Source organism: Microplitis demolitor, chromosome 3 (assembly GCF_026212275.2).
Source record: "Microplitis demolitor isolate Queensland-Clemson2020A chromosome 3, iyMicDemo2.1a, whole genome shotgun sequence".
Lineage (NCBI taxonomy): Eukaryota > Metazoa > Arthropoda > Insecta > Hymenoptera > Braconidae > Microplitis > Microplitis demolitor.
In genome coordinates this window covers 13,271,578-13,293,333 of record NC_068547.1, presented here as the reverse complement: position 1 = coordinate 13,293,333, position 21,756 = coordinate 13,271,578, and the positions used below count along the sequence as shown (strand labels likewise).

At 33.8% G+C, this 21,756-nt stretch overlaps 5 protein-coding genes across 5 annotated transcripts; 3 read left to right on the top strand and 2 right to left on the bottom strand.

Moving 5' to 3' along the window:
• Positions 1 to 11,589: 11,589 nt before the first annotated feature.
• On the bottom strand, positions 11,590 to 16,588 carry LOC103571315 (sarcoplasmic reticulum histidine-rich calcium-binding protein-like). The gene is made up of 4 exons (XM_053737399.1): positions 15,254 to 16,588; positions 15,038 to 15,212; positions 14,286 to 14,989; positions 11,590 to 11,640 (listed from the first exon to the last, which is right to left on the bottom strand). Exons 1-4 carry the CDS (start codon positions 16,586 to 16,588, stop codon positions 11,590 to 11,592), a joined length of 2,265 nt encoding a protein of 754 aa, XP_053593374.1.
• Positions 16,589 to 16,631: 43 nt separating this feature from the next.
• Positions 16,632 to 17,071, top strand: LOC103571316 (prostatic spermine-binding protein-like). Its single transcript, XM_008549440.1, has 2 exons — positions 16,632 to 16,645; positions 16,732 to 17,071. The coding sequence occupies exons 1-2, from the start codon at positions 16,632 to 16,634 to the stop codon at positions 17,069 to 17,071; spliced, it is 354 nt and encodes a 117-aa protein (XP_008547662.1).
• A 1,476-nt stretch (positions 17,072 to 18,547) lies between these two features.
• LOC103571317 (uncharacterized histidine-rich protein DDB_G0274557-like) lies at positions 18,548 to 19,131 on the bottom strand. Its single transcript, XM_008549441.1, has 2 exons — positions 19,112 to 19,131; positions 18,548 to 18,941 (listed from the first exon to the last, which is right to left on the bottom strand). Exons 1-2 carry the CDS (start codon positions 19,129 to 19,131, stop codon positions 18,548 to 18,550), a joined length of 414 nt encoding a protein of 137 aa, XP_008547663.1.
• A 43-nt stretch (positions 19,132 to 19,174) lies between these two features.
• LOC128667446 (histidine-rich glycoprotein-like) lies at positions 19,175 to 19,620 on the top strand. The gene is made up of 2 exons (XM_053737398.1): positions 19,175 to 19,195; positions 19,255 to 19,620. The coding sequence occupies exons 1-2, from the start codon at positions 19,175 to 19,177 to the stop codon at positions 19,618 to 19,620; spliced, it is 387 nt and encodes a 128-aa protein (XP_053593373.1).
• A 4-nt stretch (positions 19,621 to 19,624) lies between these two features.
• Positions 19,625 to 21,570, top strand: LOC103571319 (uncharacterized protein DDB_G0290685-like). The gene is made up of 3 exons (XM_014440132.2): positions 19,625 to 19,629; positions 19,947 to 21,067; positions 21,146 to 21,570. Exons 1-3 carry the CDS (start codon positions 19,625 to 19,627, stop codon positions 21,568 to 21,570), a joined length of 1,551 nt encoding a protein of 516 aa, XP_014295618.2.
• Positions 21,571 to 21,756: the final 186 nt, after the last annotated feature.

Below are 21,756 nucleotides of genomic sequence, written 5' to 3'. Positions count from 1 at the left end.
AAGTTTTGCTAAACAATAAAAGAAACAAGTTTTGTTCCTTTAATCGTGTAATCATAATCTACATGAAGAAATAATTTTTTTTTTACTTTTCCCTTCCTTTTCTTTCGAAAAAAAAATTTTTGACCTCTAAAAACAAGTTTAAATCTTTTTTTTTCTTCGACTTTTTTTGTCATTTGTTGGAAATTTTTCGTTTTTTCTTTCTTTCCCTTACATTTCCTGAGTAACCAACGTAAAAATAGAAGAAAAGAAAAAAAAAATTATTTTTTCATTTTGATTATGATTACACAATTAAAGGAACAAAACTTATTCCGTTAACTGTTTAGCAAAACTTTAATCGATCACCCCTAAAAAACGATTAGATAGATCAATTTAAAAATTTACAGGGTTATTGGGGGTACATTAAGCTAAAAAAAGTCGCTGGCAACAATAGTCTTTTCATCGATATTTACAGAGTAGCGGTTGATTTACTAAAAAACCAAAAAGAGTTATTTTTTTGTACTTACTTCTAATGAATGTTAAAAATAAAAAAATTTTTTTTTTTCGAAAAATAATAGCACGGTCTTGTGGGAATTTATTTAAGATTTTAATGCCGCCCTTAAATTTACTGTGCGATTATTGGTACTCTAAATATAGATGATCAAAGCCAAAAGGACCATTTTTTGTTTGAAGGCTGATATCTCTGTGACAAATCGTCTAACGAGATTAAAAAAAAAACCGAATTGAAGCTGAATAAATTTTCCAAATGACCTATGCATTGGTTTGGTTGAAGAAATTTTTCCACGGTCCGTGGGCTCGTTGGAAAAAAAAAATTTAGAAATTAATCATCTCGCGGTATTTCCCATGTCTGCGCAATAACCGGATTTTTTAAAAAATTTTAATAAAAATGTACAGAAACTAGAGATTTCAAGCTATAAAATGCTTTTTTTTCAAATCTCAATGAGATTATTTTTCACAAAGTTACAGCCTTCCAAAAACCACTGAAAAATTTATAAAATTTTTCTGTTCCTTTAATTTTTTGCGTTAGTGTATAAAACGCTTTTCTTTAATTCCGATACGATTATTATTCCTGAATTTCCTGTCTTGTAAAAATCACTAAAAATTTTCTAAAATTTTACTGTTCCTTTAATTTATGCCATGGGTATATAAAAATATTATTTCAACGCGTAAATATTGTTTGCACGGGCTTAATTATTTTAATGATTGTAAACTGATATAAATATATTCATACAATTAATTACAAAAAAACCGTCGTCTTTAAAATTTATTGTTCAGAATTTGATGAAATTTGGCACATTAGCAAGTTATGATAAGATGAAGATAAGGCTCAGTATAAAATCTAAAAATTAAGTTTTTCTGGTTTTTTCTAGCACTTGAAAAATTCAATTGGAAATAGAAAAAATTCTAAATTAAAATAAGAAAAAATCTCTTTTTTTAACAATAACTTACTGTTATGCCAAATTTCCGCAAATTTACCTCAGTAATTCTAAGACCGACACTAGGTCGAATTCCTATGCATGTTAACAGGTCTTGGTCTAAATTGTGTCTGTACAATCACTTTCTCTGAAATTAGAGCCAACATAAATTTTATAAACTTTTTTTCAACTGTTAAAAATAACAGAAAAAAAATAACTAATGACCTAACATTTTTTTAATACGTTTTTTAAATTCGTTTTCCGAAGCGTTCAATTCTTTTTTTTTTCCTCTCGTGTAGAATTCATTTGACTCGGCCAGTGATTTTATTTTGATCAAAATGTTATTCGAGTAAATGTTTATAAGATGTATTTTTGATCGTTTTTGGTTGGTAATGAAACGTTTTAAAAATATTTTTATTCTTATACTCTTTATTTTCTTCTATTGTCAAAGGTCCATATATATTTCATAGAAACTTAGTAATTGCCCCACGTTCAAGAATTCGGTATGACAAACGCTTTTTAAGTTTTTGTTGAACAAAATCAATTTAGACGAATATTAACATAAAAATAAATAAACATAATAATGATGAGTATCTTAAAGTTCAATTGTATCAAATTATGGTTTCCTAGTAAAACAACTATTTATATTTAATTATTAAAAATAAAATGTATAGAGTGCATCAGAAGGCTAATATATAGGCGTAAGTGTTATAAACTAACATTGGTACGTATGATATGATAATAATATTTATACGATTTTTTTAATACAAATGTCATTTGACAGGACAAAAAAAAGTATGTAAGTGGTATCTATCATTAGCGACATAGTTGGTTAAAAAATAAAATATAAAGAGCATGGTAAGAGTTCCTAACATATTAATAAAAAATTAATAATAACTGTCGCTAAATGTAATAATTAATACTAAAATAAAGTGTAATTTCGGAGTATTATAATATTTCGTCCGAATGATAATCATTAATTGATAATGGTGATGACGTATTAAATTAAATTATAAGTAGATTTATGTAATCTAAATATAGTAAATTATTATTAGAAAAAAAGCGATGAAAGAAATAAAGAATTGAATTTCATAAAAGATTACTGAATTATTTCAGTAGCATGCGAGTTAAAGGCATACACTTAATTCTTTAGATATTGGATTAAATAAGATTGTGATGTATAAATAAAGTCATATCAATCATAAGTAATTAATGTTAATCTAGTTATATCTTCGTAATTGATTATTATTTATTATAATAATATAATACTTGTACAATATAATGTAATTATATAATAAAATTAATGTAAACAAAATACTTAAGAATTTTTATTGATAAAAAATTTCCATTTTTATTTTTTTTTTCCTTAAAAAGTTCTGTCTTTGTCCCATTGCCTAATTTAACACCAGCTTATCCTATTTTATTGCCCACATTTCTGATAAAAATATAATACAAACAGAACTTAATTTCGAATAATAGATGGCAGTTCGTAGGCGATAGAGAAGATAAAAAGTGGTTAAATATATAAAAAACATTAGATGCTGTATAGATCATTTTCGACCATCAAATAGGAAAATAAACGTTTCTGACGTTAATATGGCCCTCTATTGAGGTAATTACTCAATGAAATAAACGCAAAACCATAGTAGACATGTTTCCCCGATAAAAAATGATTTTATATGATTATATATATAATAGATATGAGTCCATACATAATCAGATCTGAAAATTAGTCAGATCTAATCATATATAATCATATATGATTAGATATAATCGTGTATGACCAAATATCGTCATTTTTTAAATCTCATTCAAAATATCTGTAAATTATTAATTAACTAATTTAAGTAGGATTTATTGTTTTCATTAATATAAATGTCGGGTAAATTTAAATTGAAAAAAAAAAAAAAAAAAATTACTATCAGTTAACTATAATTATACTGAGGGGTTACCCGTGAGTAGATGAATAAGGAGACTTTTGGCCTCAAAATTCAAAACAGAGTCCTAATTTACCCACCTAAGGTAAGTACCTGGTTTTGTTAATGTAGATTTATTTTATTGATATTTTTGGGGACCTGTTTCCTATTATCGAAAATGTGGGTTTTGGGACTTAGCTGATAAATAATTACTTTTTATTACATATTTTGAAATTTTCACAGTTTTATGTAGGATTAGGGGGGGGGGGCTGGTGGGAGGTCGAACGTTCGAAAATGTTCTCGAATTTTCTACGCACATATTGGTGGGAATTTATTTTTGTGTTTTGGATTGTTCTAGACCTTTTTAACAGCTGTAAGGGCGCAGGTTATAGCCAAAAACTTGAAAGTTTTTCCGAGAATATTTTTTATTTTATTAGAAGTAGGGGGGGAGGGGAGTGGTTTAACGGTTGATTTAACCGGTTTTGAACCAATCATTTCTTACTCTTTATCCCTCGGATAATTTTTTTCTGTAGAAATTCTCACAAAGAATGTTTGTAAGAGGGGGATAAATATTATAAAAACTCGAGTTTCGTCATAATCCTCACAGTCGTTTAAAGATTTGTTCTTTGAGTAGTGTAAATATATATATATATTATTATTGAAATCTAATCTTTAGATGCTATAGAATATGAATTCACAATTTCTTAATAGAATTAAAAGTCATATAATATAATAGACATCATGGAAGATTGCCAAATCGAAACTAGATAGGCAATTTCCCATGATAGGTGAACCTTCAAACTCCACTGTCCATCTTACGGTTTTAAATAAAATATACATTTATTATTATTGAAATCTAATCTTTAGATGCTATAGAATATGACTTCACAATTTCTTAATCGAATTAAAAGTGCACTGTCAAGTCGTTTTCAGCAGGTATGCCTTTTTTAATTTTTAAAACTATTAGAATATTCAAAATTCGAAAATTTAAAATTAATATTGAAAATACTTGTTTAGCAAATAATGGATCTTTCAAAAGTCAATGAAGCCATCAAATTACCCGTATTTTTACCATGAAAAAAACTGAACCGTAACGGGGTAAATTGAGTTTTATTATCAACCAAAATCGTGATTTTTCACGGTTGGTCATTTACTCTACCTGCAACCCCGAACAAGCATTCAATTAAGTTTTTTGACTTGTCGCCGGGAGTGCTAATTGAAAATGCTAACACGCGAGGCCCAATCATAATTAGGTAGAGGAGCAGTTTTTCGGTCATTACCGAAAATTATCGAGCAAAATGAACAAAACTGCAAGACAGTAGTGGAGAAAGAGCAGAGTCGGCAGGACCGGGTAACTACCCAGACGAGACCTGTTACTGGAATGATCGGACCGAACGGATTTAGTTCAAAGCTGAGTGAAGAGCTAACTCCTAAGGAGACGCCGACATTCAGAAGCTGAAAAATTATATCAGGTGAATTTATTTAATTGGGACTTGGTTAATTATTGTGGAACCAAGCGATAGAAGAAAATTGTTGCAAGATACCAGGCCGGTACCTTTTATTAATAAGAACTGATTGCGTCTGAATAACAGATTGAAAGAGAGTACGGATTTTGAGAGAGAGAGAAGGAGCGCAAAACACACGGACGAGACAAAGAACGAGACCTAATAGAGAACTAAACTAGAACGATATTTAACAACTACAACAAGGCCAGGACGAGACGAGGAAATACTGGATAAATACCACGACTAGAAGGAACTGGAGAATTTGTTGTAAAGGTATTTTTATTAATTTTTTCCAGGCAGGAAGCTGGAAAAGTTAATTAACTACGTAGTTGTGCACCGGGTATTGTCGCGTCTACATTTATTGTCCAAAGTGATTTAGTAAATAAATTGGAATTATATAAATTGAACCGGAAATAGACATAAAATAACCAGAAGAACGTTTTTCATAAGAACGTTTTTCTGCCCCTTCTCTTGTCAACAAGCTAGCGCTCTCTCGCTTTAAGACAAAGATGTACGATTCAAATTGAGAGTAGGGACTCAGGGTACACCGGGAAAGGGTTAATGTACCCCCTATAGTCCAGTAAATTTTAAAATTGATCTATCTAACCGTTTTTTAAGGGTGATAAATCAATGTTTTACCAAACAATTAAAGGAACAAGTTTTGTACCTTTAATTGTGTAATCATAATCAAAAGGAAAAAATAAATTTTTTTTTTAACTTTTCTTTCATTTTTGCGTTGGTTACTCAGTAAATGTGAGGGAAAGAGAAAAAAAAAACAAAAAATTTCTAAAGTGACCAAAAAAGTCGAACAAAAAATTGGAATTTGTTTTTAAAGGTCAAAAATACGATATCAGCATCACACACTGAATAAGGAGAACCTTCTTAACATGAAAAAAGAATCCCTCAACAAGTTGCGGGCTCTGGTGACTGCTAAAAAGTCACAAGAGAAAAAGCTGAAGCGGCTTACCGATAACTTTGTTTTGGTTAAGTCCTTCACGCTTTCTGACACCTAAGACATCTGTTTCTGGCGATCCCCCACCCATCGAGCGAGTAGAAGCTTTCTGGTTCTAGTTGGATGATGATCAACCGAACGTGAATCGCGATACTCCAGCTCTCACCGACTTCGAGGCATTTTGTCGACAACACGAAAACGACAATGCTGATGAAGAGAGCCCTGAAGTCAGCGTGGAAGAAGCTCGTTTGGCTTTAAAGAATGGTAAGAACTGGGTTGCTCCGGGTTCGGATGGTATTAACTTATTTTGGTAGGAGAATCTAACTTCTTCCCATAGCCATCAAGCTCAGATTATTACAGCACTTATCAGAGGCGACGAACCGATTTCATCTTGGCTTGTAGAAGGGCAAACCGTGCTCATCCCGAAGATTCTTAGAAAGCCAACTTGTCTGATACAAAGAACTACCGGCCTATCACCTGTTTGAATGCGGTATATAAGATTTTTACCAAAATCTTAAACAATCGCATACTGGAGGTGATAGATCCTCTATGGCAGCAGATATAAAAACAACGTGGCAGTATAAGAGACTTGCCAGGTTGCGAGGAGAATCTGTTAGTGGATCGTTGTGTCATTCAAGACGCGATCTACTATCAGCGCAACCTATCAATGGCCGGGACTGACCACCCCAAGGCATACGACTCATCATCTCATGAGCTTATTCTCTTTTTACTCAAATGCCTTGGGGTTAATCACGATAAAGTGGGATGCATTTGGCGTTCGATGCAGCTTTGGCGAACACGGTTCCACATCTCATGTGGCAACGACAAAGGTTTAACCAAAGTTGTACAGTAGGAACGAGGAGTCTTTCAGGGAGATTCTCTGAGCCCTCTGCTGTTTTGCATCTCACTGCTGCCAATATCTGTTGCGCTACGCCGCACCCGTGGATACTTAGTGGGTCCACCAACTGATCGGAAGTATTCGATCGACCATTTACTCTACATGGATGATCTGAAGGTGTATGCTCCTGATGAGTAACAACTTCAGACAGCCTTAAATATTGTAGGGAGTTTACCCGGGATGTTGGCAGGGCTTTTGTGTTGGACAAGTGCGCGGTCGTTAATTTGGTAAAGCGTTAAATTTCTGATGTGCGTGAAGATATCGAGTTTGTAGATGGGAGCGTCATTGTCCATCTTGTCACCGGAGAGTCGTACAAGTATCTAGGAATAGACGGGAGTTCATGCCGGACGTCTCCAAAATCGAAACGACTCTCTGGAGCGAGTATGTCCGGAGACTTTGGAAAATCTGGTAATCAGAACTTGTCGGTACAAACAAAGTCTTTGCAACAAATATGATTGCTGTCCCGGTACAGCTGTACTCTTTCGGTGTCCTCAAATGGGCCCGAAAAGAGCTCAGTGATCTCGACTTCAAGACACGTAAAGTCATGAATATGAATCGGCGCATGCACCTTAAGTCTTCAGTCACTAGATTATACCTTTCCCGGCGTAACGGAGGGAAAGGTCTACAGAGCTTCGAGTGTTCAAAAATTGGTTTGGTTTTGGGTTTAGTATACGAAGTTTTCAATTTCACAGCAAATGAAAACGACTTCCTCATTTAAATAGTTCATGAGAATGGGCAGAAAGCAGCGTTTTTATATGAGGCAATGTACACAGCAAAATCTTTTGGTCTCGGAAGAGTGAACCCTCTTATTCACCTCCCTGAGGAGGAATTTAAGAAGGTTGACAGGAACGCTGAGCACCGAAAACTGCTCAGTACACATGTGGAAAAGTCCATTCACATCGGGCTCTTTAAGCACGTGCGTGATCATGGCTTGTCCAAATAACTGACGTTTTTCTTCCTCAAGTCAGCTGGCCTGATGTCCGAGACTGAAGGATACATTTTTACCTGCCAAGATGGTGTAATCAACACTCAAGAAAAAAATATGAAAATGTAAAGTTATAGGGCAAAAACTACTTTGGCAAGTTGAGAGCTACCTTTTTTACTGTCAAGATGATGAGAAGAATTGATGAAAAGCATCCAGTCTTAGTCGGAGAGCCATAAGCATGAAAAGTTGGCCAAAACCGGCCAATATCTAGATTTCTACCGTATATTCTTAGAAAAAAATATGGGAGTATGAAGTTATAGGGCAACAACTGTTCAAATGAGTTGAGGGCAACCTTTTTCACAGTCAAGATAATAATAGCAATTAATAGAAGCCTTAAATTCTTCGCCAGAGACTTATAGGCCTCAAAAAGGGCCCAAAACCGGCCAAGATCATGATTTCAACCTCAGATCTCTAGAAAAAAAAGAAATTATGATGTTGTCGGCCAACAAACTGTTTGGGCGTGTCAAGGGTGACCCCCTTCACAGTAAAAATCATAAAAGCTATTAATAGAATCCTTAAATTCTTAGCCAGAGAGCCATTGGCCTCAAAAATGGTCCAAAACCAGCTAAAATCCCGATTTCCACATCATATTTTAAGATAAAAATATTAAGTTATTGGGCAACAACTGCTTAGGAAAGTTGTGGGTAACCTTCGTTACCGTCAAAATGAAAAGAACAATTGATGGAAACCATAAAGTCTTAGCCGTAGAGCTAAACCCTTTAAAATGTCCCAAAACCTGCCAACATTAGGATTCTTACCTCATATTCTTACAAAACAATATGAAAATATTAAGTTATAAAGCAACAACTACTCGGGCACGTAGAGGGAGACCTTCTTCACGATTGAAACGATAAGAGCTATTAATGGAAGCTATAAATCATTCGCCAGAGACTCATAGGCCTCGATAATGTGCAAAAATGGGCCAAAATCCAGATTTCGCTCATGTGTCTTTAGGAAAAATGAGAAATTGCAAAGTTATAGGCTAACAAACTGCTCAGGCGCGTCAAGGGTGACCCTCATCACACCAAAAATGATAAGAGCAATTACTGGAAGTCATTATTTCTTAGCTACAGAGCCATCGACCTCAAAAATGGCCTATAACTGGCCAAAATCCTGATTTCAACCTCATATTCTTAGAAAAAAATAAGAAATTGTAAGTTATAAGCCAACAAACTGCTCAGGCGCGTCAAGGGTGACCCCCTTCACAGTAAAAACCAATAGCTCAATTATTAGAAGCCATAAATTCTTAGCCAGAGAGCCATAAGCCTAAAAAATGAGCCAAAACCTGCCAAAATCAAGATTTCCTCCTCATATTCTTAGAAAAAAATATGAAATTATGAAGTTATAGGGCAACAACTACTCAGGCGCCTCAAGTGTGACCTCCTTCACGATTGAAACGATAAGAGCAATTAATGGAAGCCATAAATCATTCGCCAGAGACTCATAGGTCTCAAAAATGTGCAAAATCGGGCCAAAATCCAGATTTCGATCTCGTATCTTTAGGAAAAAATGAGAAATTGCAAAGTTATAGGCCAACAAACTGCTCAGGCGCGTCAAGGGTGACCCCCTTTACACCAAAAAATGACACGAGCAATTAATAGAAGCCGTGAATTCTTCGCCAGAGACTCATAGGCCTCAAAAATCGGCCAACACAGGCAAAACTCCAGATTTCGACCTTATTATCTTAGAGAAAAATTTGCAAACATCAAGTTATAGATTTTAGACTGCGCAGGCGAGTCGAGGGTGACCTCCTCCACACCAAAAATAATCAGACCAATTAATCGAAACCATAAATTTTTAGCCAGAAAGTCCTAGGCCTTAGAAAATGGGCAAAAACTGGCCAAAATCCAGATTTCGAGCTGATATTCATAGAAAAAAATTTTAAAATGTAAAGTTATAGGGCCACAACTGCTAAGGGACGTCATGCGCGACGCCCTGGCAGTTTAAATAATAAAAGCTATTAATCGAAGCCATAAAGTCTTAGCCAGAGAGCCATAGGCCTTAAAACATGGCCACAACCGGCTAAAATGCAGATTTTTACGGCATATTCTTAGAAAATGATATAAAATAATAAAGTTATAGGGCAACATTCGCTAAGGCAAGTTGAGGGCGACCTTTCTCACAGTTGTTATGGGTCCACTTATTTTAGTAACTAAGTATGGTCGTAATAAATCAAGGGTTCACACATGTGTAAAACTTAAGGTGTCTTACGTACCTGTCCAGCTACGCTCAGTTATCTCAGGACGAGAATAACCCCGTACTGGAACACGCAGTATTAGAATTAGAGAGAGATCTTTTACTAAGCTTATCACGAAGGTTGTTAATTAAATTTATCAACTCAACGTATTTGATTGAAATATAAAAAGAACTATGGCATTCATTTAACGAAATCACTTTACAAATAAATAATGAAAAGATGAACAATAACCAAAATGGCTGATGGAACTGACTCGACTGATTTTATTGAACTGACTGACTCGACTGACTAAATAATAACGACTCAATAAATCAAATATCATTTAACAACTAAAATAGTTAACCCGACAATAATTAAACGACTCGACGTACTCAAACAATCTCCAGTCCAAACCAGTCCTTCTTTCCACAGATCCTTTTCCTCCCTGACCAAAACCTCAAACAAGTTCCTTTCAAATCCACCAATCCATTCCAAACCTTTCCAAATACACCAGGTCGAATCCACAGTAATTATTAATAATATAAATGATTTAAATAAATCTTAATTAAACTTAAGTAAAATAAGCTTCCGCCTGAGGTGGGCTTATATAATCTTGGCCCATTATGAACATGAATATCAGCACGTGTCGTAGTAGTAGTAGATAGTAGTAGTAGTGGAAAACAAGGTGATAGTGGCTGAGCACGTCCGTCCACGGCGGTTGCTGCGAGCCAAGAGACCGACACCTCGTCGTCTCTGGGCCTCGTACCTCTCCACTCAGGTTAGCCAACTCCTAAAACCAAAAGACGAAAACTCGACCGTAGCAACCCCGGCGCATCAATGTCTGTATTTTCTACAATATTGAAAGTTCTTGAAGAAGGATTACGAATCTTTTGGCAGGGGTCGAAATTAAATTTAAATTAAAATGCGGGAGCATTCAACCCCGTTACACAGTAAAGATGATGAAAACAATGAATGGAAGCCAAAAAGTCTTAGCAAGAGAGCAATAAGATTTAAAAATGGGCCAAAACAGCCTAAATTCAGATTTCGATCTCATTATTTCAAAAACAAATTTGAGAATATAAGTTACAGGGCCACAGCTGCTTAGGAACATCAAAGGTGACCCCCCTACACGAATAAAATTTTAAGAGCAATGAATGGAACCAATAAAGTTTTAGCGAGAGAACCATAGGCCTCGAGAATTGACCAAAACCGGCCAAAATCTAGATTTCAAAATAAGAAATTATGAAGTTGTAGTCGAACAAACTACTCAGGCACGTCGAGGGTGACCCTTCCTCAGTCAATATCATGAGATCAACTAAATAAAGCCTTAAAGTATTAACCAGAAAGCCATAAGCCTTAAAAATTGGCCAAAACTGGCCAAAATCGAGTTTTTCACCTCATATTTGAAAAAAAAAAATCAAAATATATTATAAAAGATGAGAGCCATAATTGGGCACCTATGAGTCTGAGCCAAAAAGCCATAGGCCTCAAAACTGGGTCAACACAAGCCACAATCCAAAATTCAACGTCATATTCTTATAAAAAAAAAATTAATCATAAAGTTATAGTGTAACAACTGCTCAGACAAGTTAAGAGCGAACTTTTTCACAATCAAGATAATAAGAACAATTGATTGAAGGTATAAAGTCTTAGCCAGAGAGCCATACGACTGAAAAATGGGCAAAAACTGGCCAAAATCAAGATTTCAAGCTGTCATTCTTAGAATAAAATATGAAAATATGAAATTATAGGCCACCAAACTGCTCAGGCACGTCGAGGGCGACTCCGTTCACAATCTAAATAATAACAGAAATTAATGAAAGCCATAAAACCTTAGCCGAAGATACGTAGGCCCCAAAAATGGGCCAAAATCCAGATTTTGATAACATATTATCAGAAAAAAATATAAAAATATCAAGTTATAGAGCCAAAACTGCTTAGTCGAGTTGTGAGCGACCTCCTTCACACTAAAAATGATACGAGCAACTAATAGAAGGCATAAATTCTTAGCCAGAAATTCATAGGCCTCCAAAATGGGCCAGAACCGGTCAAAATCCAGATTACGACCTCATATTCTTAAAAAATAATAAGAAATTATAAAGTTATCATGATAGTGAACATGATGATCATGATGATAATAATAATGGTGATCATATAGATCATGATCACCATCATGATTATCATGATTAACATCATAATTACCATCATGATGATAATCGTTGTCACGATATTTAAATATCGCGGCAGTCTCACATCAGGCTGGGGCGCAACAGATGGCAGCACACGCTGCTCACACGTCTCTCCGTTCATTAATATTATGATTATTTTGTTTATATGTAAAATTTAATTTAATTATTACACTACTTGTACTTAATTGATTTAGTAGGTGAAAACTGCGATGAATTCAGCAAAATTTACTGATCATGTTGGTCTTACAATTAGATTTTAGGAGGCTGGGGAAATAGTTGTTCATTTTGTTTATAGGCTTGTAGTTATTGTGGTTGGTCGGCGCATGTGCGGCGACGCAACAGTTGTCATCAACAAATTTATTATAGTATAAATTAATTTTAGAGTTATCATGCATAAATCATTAATTGATTTAGCAATTTATAGTAAAAGTAATTAGTAAGGCGAGGAGTAATTGTGCATTTGACGTCGGGAATTGGCGAAGTTACACAGTTGACATCGTGTAGGTTGTCGTTGGTAGTAGTCGAATTAACATGCGACAGAGCTGGTTCCCATTGGTTGAAGTGAGATATCGATATGAAGATGGCGCCGGCCTAGGTGCTGGCATGAAATTCACGTGCTGCCATGGTCAGACGTGGATAAACAATGGTACGAGCAGGGTGTGTGCTTGTTGCTAGTAACCTTTCTTTGATACGCCACTTGAGTTTGGCTATATGTATATATATATATATACATATATATATATATATATATATATATATATATATAAATATATATCAATTGCCTTGAGTATTATTGCAAGGTTGCCTTGATAAGTGCGGAGTAGTAATTATCACTTAGCGTGACACCGAAGGGATCTGGTTCGCAGTTTGTTCACAGCAACGATTGTAAGTACCTTTGAGTTAATTCATTGGCGTGTAACTTTGCTTTCCCGCGTTGGTGGCCATTTGCAAGCGTGTGAACATCACGCAGTTGATGATTATTTATTGCTAGACTTTTACAAGCATATAATGAACTGAGTAATAATCGAGCCCAGTGGATGATTAATTTTTGATCGCAAATATTTATTGTTATTTTGAATACCGAATATTCATTTTAGAAATATTTTGCTACAATTATTATTTTATGTCACGTGATGACAAAACATATGCGACTGGGTTTTCGACAGTCATATATATATATATATATATATATATATATATATATATATATATATAGTACAGAATGCTGAGTTATTAACTATTATTAATTTGAGTATTGGTTATTATTCATTTGAGGTATTAAGTATTATTAATTTGAGTATTAATTATTATTAATTTGAATTATTAATTATTATTAATTTGAGAAGTGGTTATTATTAATTTGCGTTATTATCATTATTATTAATCTTTAGTGTGAATTATTAAGTTATTATTGAATTATCACGTGAGAGTGATCAAGGTATAAATATCATTCATACTTATTTTATCCACGAGTGGTATTTATCTTTATTATTTGCGTACAATATAATATTATTCTGTAAATACCGCAAGATTCACCAGTGGAATTTACTGGGAACCATTACTGGAAGTAATTTACATGAAATTATTTATTAAACAATTTCTATGGTCACACGCGAGTGATAAAATATTTAAAATTGTTCCAGTATTATATTGTGAAAGAAGCAATTGATTATATTTAGATAATTTTTGTTTATGGTCACGTGCGATTGAAACTATTAATTATTAACAGATATATTGTTTTTCAATACATTTAATGTTTGTGCAGTATTATTATTTTTTCTGTGAGTTATAATTTTATATGCGCATACTATAATTATTATTTTATTTTGTAAGTGATATACTATTATTTTTGCCGAATATTGTTTATGTGAGTATGCGATATATTTGACTGATTACTTTATTAATTAATTGATAATTGAACAAATGGTCATCAACCCGGTAGTAGTTAATTTAATTATTATTTTAATTACTGCTATCTGTTCTTGCTATCCTCATTCCTAAAATCTGAAATCGCTATCCTATTATTCATTTTATTTTCACTTTCATTTTTCTCCGTTGTGTTATTTTCGAGTTAATTTTGTTCGTGGGAAACACGAACTGGCGCCCAACGAGGTTGTCTAACATAGCCTGAGCACAGCAGCTAGTCCAGGGAGATTCAGGATATCTCCAGGTAGGACATTTTGGGCTATGGTTATTATTTTATTTTCAGTTTTTCAACCAACGGAGAGCCATAACGGCTATTGAGCGCGAACCACACTCCGCCGTGGGACGCGTAAAATAGTAGAGAACGTTATATCGTGATTATCGACATGATCGCCATCAAGATAATCATCATGACCATCATGATCATGATAATCATCATCATCATCATCATCATCATCATCATGATCTTCATCATGAATACCATCATGATCGTCATGATTATCATCATCATCACGATCATGATCGACAACATGATCATCATGATCTCCATCATAATTATTATGATAACCATCATGATAACCATGATCACCATCATGTTCATTATGATAAATGACATGATCATAATGATCATAATGACAGTGATTGCGATGGTGATCATGATTGTGATCATGATGGTGATCATTATGATCATTATAGTGATCATAATGGTTATCATGATGAGCATTATAGTGATCATGATGATGAAGATGGTGATCTTGATGACCATGATGATCATGATGGTGATCATGATGATCATGATGGTGTTCATGATAATTATGATGGTGTTCATGATGATAATGATGGTAGTCATGATGATCATTATGGTGATCATGCTGATCATGATGGTGATTATAGTGATAAGGATCATGATGATAATCATGATCATGATTGTAGTAGTGATCAATATAAAAATAATGGTGATCAAAATGATCATAATGTCGATCACTATGATCATGACGGTGATCATGATGATCATGATAGTAATAATGAGGATCTTGATGTTAATCATGATGATCAGAATAGTGATCATAATGTTCATGACATTGATCATGACGATCCTGATGGTGATGATGGTGATCTTGATGTTCATGATGGTGACCATGATGATCCTGATAGTTATCATGATAATGATCATGATCATCAAGATCACCATCATGATTACCATCATGGGCACGATCGTGATCATTATGATCACTCTCATGATGATTACGAATATCCTTATGATCATTATGATTGTCATCATGATACCATCATAAACATCATGGTTATCAAGATCACGATCTTGATCATTATGGTTACCATCATAATCACCATCATGATCATCATGATTAACATCATGATTACTACCATTATCACCAATATGATCATAATTATCTCCATAATGCTTATCATGATTACCATCATGATCATTATAATCACAATCATGCTCATTATGATTGACGTCATGATCATCATGATGATCATGACAATGATCGTGATGGTGATCATGATGATGATGATAATCATGATGGTCATCATAATGATCATTATGGTGATCATGACGATCATGATGGTGATTATAGTGATGAGGATTATGATGGTGATCATGATCATGATCGTAGTGGCGATCATTATGAACATACTTGTGATCATGATGATCATTATGGTGATCATGACGATCATGATGGTGATTATAGTGATGAGGATTATGACGGTGATCATGATCATGAACGTAGCGGTGATCATGATGAACATACTGGTGATCATGATGATCATGATGATCATAATGGTAATAATAAGGATGTTGACGTTGATCATGATGATCATGATAGTGATGATGATGATCATGATGGTGATGATGGTGATGATAGTGATCTTCATATTTATGATCACCATCATGATTATCATGATTGGCGTCATTAGCACCATCATAATGACCATCATGATCACTATCGTGATTATCATGATCATCACGAACACCATCATGATCATTATGATTACAATCATAATCATCACGATTGTAATCATGATTACCATCATGATCATCATCATGATTACCATCATGATTACCATCATGATTACCATCATGATTACCATCATGATCATCATCATGATTGCCATCATGATCATCATCATAATCATCATAATCATCGTGATCACTATCATGATTACTATTATAATGATCATCATAAGCAACATCATGATCATCATGATTACCATCAAGATTATCATAAATACCAACATGGGCACTATCATGATCATTATGATCATTATCATAAGGATCATGTACACCATTATGATCAACATGAATGCAATCATGAACACTATCATGATCATCATCATGATTACCAGCATCATCATTATGATCTCCATCATGTTTATCATGATTACCATCACGATCATCATAATCAGCATCATGTTCATTATGATTACCATCATGATCATCATGATGATTACGACAATGTTCGTGATGGTGATCATGATAGTGATCTTGATGATGATTACCATGATCATGGTAGTGATCATGATGATAATGATAGTGATCAGAATGATTCTGATGTTGATCATGATGGTGACCGTGATAATCGTTATGATGATTACCACCACGTATCATTATGATCCTTATCATAATCAACATGATCAACATCATAATCAACATGATCAACATCATGTTCATCATGATTATAATCCTGATCATCATGGTCACCATCATATTTGTCATTACTACCATGAAGATCATTATGGTGGTCATGACAGTAATGATAGTGATCATGATGGTGATCATAATGGTGATTGTTATTGTGATCTTGATGATTATTATGGCGATCATGAAGGTGTACATGATGATCATAATGGTGATTTTAATGATCTTGATAGTGATCGTGATGATTCAGATAGTTATCATGATTGCCATGATAGTGATCATAATGATTATGCTGGTGATCGTGATGATCATAATGAACATGATTGTGATTCTGATGATCATGGTGGTGGTAATTATAATCATGATGATGATTATGATGATAATCATGATAGTGATCATGATGGTGAATATGATGGAGACCACGAAGATTATGTTACGTCTGGCAAAATTTAATCATTTTATTTTTTTTTCTCTCATGTTGTAATTTTAAATCAGAATAATGAGAGTATACATTAAGTGTATTGTGGGTCATTTAGAAACTTACTTTCGTGCGTCACAAAGCTTTTAACGGCTTAAGACCCAAACAAACATCATAAAAGTTTAATATTTTTTTTTGAATTATAGATAAGATTCGAAAACCTTTTAAAGTAAAGCAACCTCATTAAAGAATAATCTATTTTTAATTTCCTAAGAAAAATTATAAGTACTAATATGAATGAATGATAAATATTATTTCATAAATAATAATTAATAATTAAAGGTTCTCGGCAGGAGGCCAGACCTGACAAACAATAAATAGTAGTAATAAATAATAAACATTTTATAAATAATAATTAATAATTAATGGTTCTAGGCAAGAGGCCAGGCCTGATAAATAATAAATAATATTCATAAATACCAAAAAATATTTCATATATAACCTCCATGAATAATTGATAATAAATTATAATTTCAAATAACTCATAAATAATAATTCATCAAATAAGAATTAAACGCGGACAGTAAATGTGCATGCCTGTGCGTGCGTGTATGAGTTTTGCTCACGCGTTAATGTGCTTGAGTGTGGGTGGACACATACACACACACACACACACACACTTAAGCGAATAGACACATAGATATAACGGAGAGCCTCCAATCAAAGAGGGAGTTCAGGCGATGCTCCCCGGAAAATCTAGGAGTGAGGGTAAGCGCCCAAGAAACCGGACTCTAATTGGTCACGATTTTCCCCCAATTGAGGTCAATTGGAACGCCCTTAAAATTGAGACCCAAAAATTGGGTCGCGTGAACTCTCTCTCTTGACTAGGATATCCCAGGGTGCAGATCGGAAAATATTAATTAAGTTCAGTAGCCGGGTTTTCTCCACGTAGAACTATAAATTATTTTTTAATGTTGAGTCTATTCATTTACATTTAACGTCTAAGTATTCTGTATCATCGTTTTCTGTTTGAATTTTGTTGCAACGAAACTGCAAAAAACCAGGTATGTCAATGAATATTTGAAAATAATTAGGTACAGATAAAATATTGTTAGAGCGTTAAAAATAGTAATGATTAATTTGACAGCAATAATTAAATATTGTAAGAGACTTTGAGAAATAGTCTGGTCACGAAATTTATTTCTGAAACTGTATTTTGAATGATCAATCTTGTTTTAGTGTGTCAACATTTAATTTTTGTTTTAGAATTTATATTGGAACCATAAATTTTTGTGGTTGAAAATTGTAATTTGAGTAATTGAATAATATTAATACCTAAATTTTTGTAATTACTAATTAACAAAACATAACATTTGTACGATTTTTAGAATATGTATATATATTAAATTTAAACCGGAAATTTATCATTTAGCTTAACCTTCACCAACCATATTATTGAGACAGAAACCTCTGGAATTCCCGGTTTATAGGCTTCGGCTTGGACCAAATACTCACAAAACTGAAATAATTTCATACCAATTTTGGACGTAATAATCATAATGGTGATCATGATAATCATGATAGTGATAATGATGGATATCGTGATAATCGTGATGATGATCACAACCATTATTATTATGATCACCATTATGATCATCATGATTACCATCATGTTCGTCATGATTAACATCTCGATCATCATAATGATCATTATGGTGATTATGATGGTAAACATGATAATGATCATGATGATCATTATAGTGATCATGATGATCATGATGGTGGTCTCGATGTTCATGATGGTTGTTATGATAACCATAATGAGGACCATCATAATCACCATCATAGTCATCATCATGATCATCATGATTACCATCATCAGCACCATTATGATCATCATTATTACTATCATAATCGCCATCATGATCACCATCATAATCATCATCATGATCATAATGATCATCATCATAATAATCATCATCACCATCATGATGAAGATGATCATCATCATGATCATCATGATTTTTATCATGAATACCATCATTATCGTCATGATTATCATCATGATTACCAACACAATCATCATGATCTCCATCTTGCTTATCATGAAAAACATCATGATAATCATGATCACAATCATGTCCATGATGATAATAACAGTGATTGTGATGGTGATCATTACGATCATTAAAGTGATCATAATGGTTATTATGATGAGCATTATGGTGATCATGATGACCAAGATAGTAAGCTTGATGTCCATGATGTTCATGATGATGATCATGATTATCATCATGATAATGGTGATTTTAATGATAATGATGATTTTAATGATCATGATGATCATTATGGAGATCATGATGATATTGATGTTGATCATGATGATAATGATGGTGATGATGGTGATCTTGACGCTCATGATGGTGACCATGATGATCCTGATGATGATTATGGTCATCGAGATCACCATCATGATTGGCATAATAGGCACCATCACAATCATCTTGATCTTCATCATGAGCACCATTATGATCACCATCATAATGACCATCATTTGCACTATCATGGTCGTCATCATGATTAACAACATGGGGTCTATCAAGATCATGATGATCACTATCATGATGATTATAAATATCTTCTTGATCATCATAATTTTCATCATAATCCCAATCATGATCATCATCATAATCATCAGGAATATCATTATTATCATCATGATCATCATCATTAGTATCATAATCATCATGATCATCATCATAATTATTACCATAATAATCGACATGATTACCATCATGAGCATTATCATGATCATTATGATCACCATTATGATCATCATTATCACCATCATGATCATCATCATGACCACAATCATGTGCATCATAATTACCATCGTGGTCATCATGAAAGTGAACACAATCGTGGTCATGATATTGGTCATGATGGTAATCATGGTTGTGATCATGATGGTGATCATTATGGTCATCATGATCATAATGTTGATCAAGACAACGATCATTATGTTCATGATGGTGACCATGATAGTGATCACGATCTTTTAAATGCTGATCATGATAACCGTCATGATGATTATAGTGTTGAAGATCATGATGGTGAACATGATAATCATTATGGTGATCACGATGATCATAATGATGATCAGAATAATCATGATGATCATAATAGTGATCATGATGATCATGCTGATCATGATGGTGATTATGATCATGATGATCATGATGGTGATTATGATCATGATGATCATGATGGTGATTATGATCATGATGATCATGATGGTGATTATGATCATGATGATCATGATGGTCATAATTGTTATCATGATGATCATAATGGTGACCATCATGATAATTATAGCGATCGTGATGATCATGTTGGTGATTATAGTAATAAGGATCATGATAGTGATCATGATGGTGATCATTATGATCATGATAGTGATCATGATGGTGATCATTACGATCATGATAGTGATCATAATGGTGATCATGACATGTATAAAGATGATGATGATTATGGTGATCGGGATCATAATAGTGATCATAACGATCAAGATAGTAATCATGATGATCGTGATGGTGATCATAATAATCATTATGGTGATAATGATGGTGATCGTGATGATCTATATGGTGATCATGATGATTATGACGGGAATCATGATGATCATAATGGAATTCATAATGATCATGATTGTGATCGTGATTTCAATCATGATGATCATGACAGTGATCGTGATAATGATAATCATCATCATGATCATGATTATGGTGATGAGGATCATGATGGTGATCATTTTAATCATTCTAGTGATCTTGATGGCTATCATTGTGATCATGATCTTTATAATCATGATGATGATTATAATGATGAAGATCATAATGGTGATCATGACAATGATCATTATGATCATGATGGTGATCATGACCTGTATAAACATGATAATGATTATGGTGATGAGGATCATAATAATCATAATGGTGATAACGATAGTAATCGTGATGATCTTTATGGTGATCATGATGATTAAGATGTTGATCATGATGATCATGATGATCATAATAGTGATCATGATGATCATGATGATTAAGATGTTGATCATGATGAACATAATAGTGATCATGATGATCATGTTGGTGATCATCATGATCATGTTGGTTACCATGATGATCATGATGGTGACCATGATGATCATGATGGTGATCATGATGATCATAATGGTGATCGTGATAACCATGATAGTGATCATGATGATCATTATCGTGATCGTGATGGTGATCATGATAATCATGATAGTGATAATGACGATGATCATCATGATCATGAGGAGGATTATGACAATGGTCACTATGATCATGATCGTGATCATGATCTTTATAATTCTGGTCGTGATAAACATGATGATGACTATGGTAATGAGGATTATAATGCTGATAATGAAGATCGACAGTTGCGAATAGGACATGGATCACGGCCCAAGTTTAAATACGCGGGAGTCACACCGAGTGATTCATGAACCGCAGTATTGTATGCAAACTGGAATTCGTGAATATTTACATCCTAGTCACGATGATCATCACCCAGGTAACTCATAATCATGGTCTTCAGATTACGGTTGACTCTTTCAACTGGGTTAGCTTGGGCATGATACCGTGGTGTGGTAGTATGTTGAATACCACACTCCTGAATGAGATCAGAGACA

Coding starts and splice junctions, on each gene's coding strand:
- LOC103571315 (XM_053737399.1), bottom strand. CDS start 16,588: ATGATACGTGGTGGTAATCATCATAACGATTATCACGGTCACCATCAT. Junction 15,213..15,253: donor GTGATCTTGATAACCATGAT/GTTTATGATGGT, acceptor AATGATCATAAG/GATATTCGTAATCATCATGA. Junction 14,990..15,037: donor TCAGGATCGTCATGATCAAT/GTCATGAACATT, acceptor ATTAACATCAAG/ATCCTCATTATTACTATCAT.
- LOC103571317 (XM_008549441.1), bottom strand. CDS start 19,131: ATGGAGATCATGATGATTGT. Junction 18,942..19,111: donor ATGGAGATCATGATGATTGT/GTTGGTAATCAT, acceptor CGATTATGATAG/TAATAATGATGATCATAATG.
- LOC128667446 (XM_053737398.1), top strand. CDS start 19,175: ATGTCCATGATGATAATAACA. Junction 19,196..19,254: donor TGTCCATGATGATAATAACA/GTGATTGTGATG, acceptor TATTATGATGAG/CATTATGGTGATCATGATGA.
- LOC103571319 (XM_014440132.2), top strand. Junction 21,068..21,145: donor TAATCGTGATGATCTTTATG/GTGATCATGATG, acceptor ATGATGATTAAG/ATGTTGATCATGATGAACAT.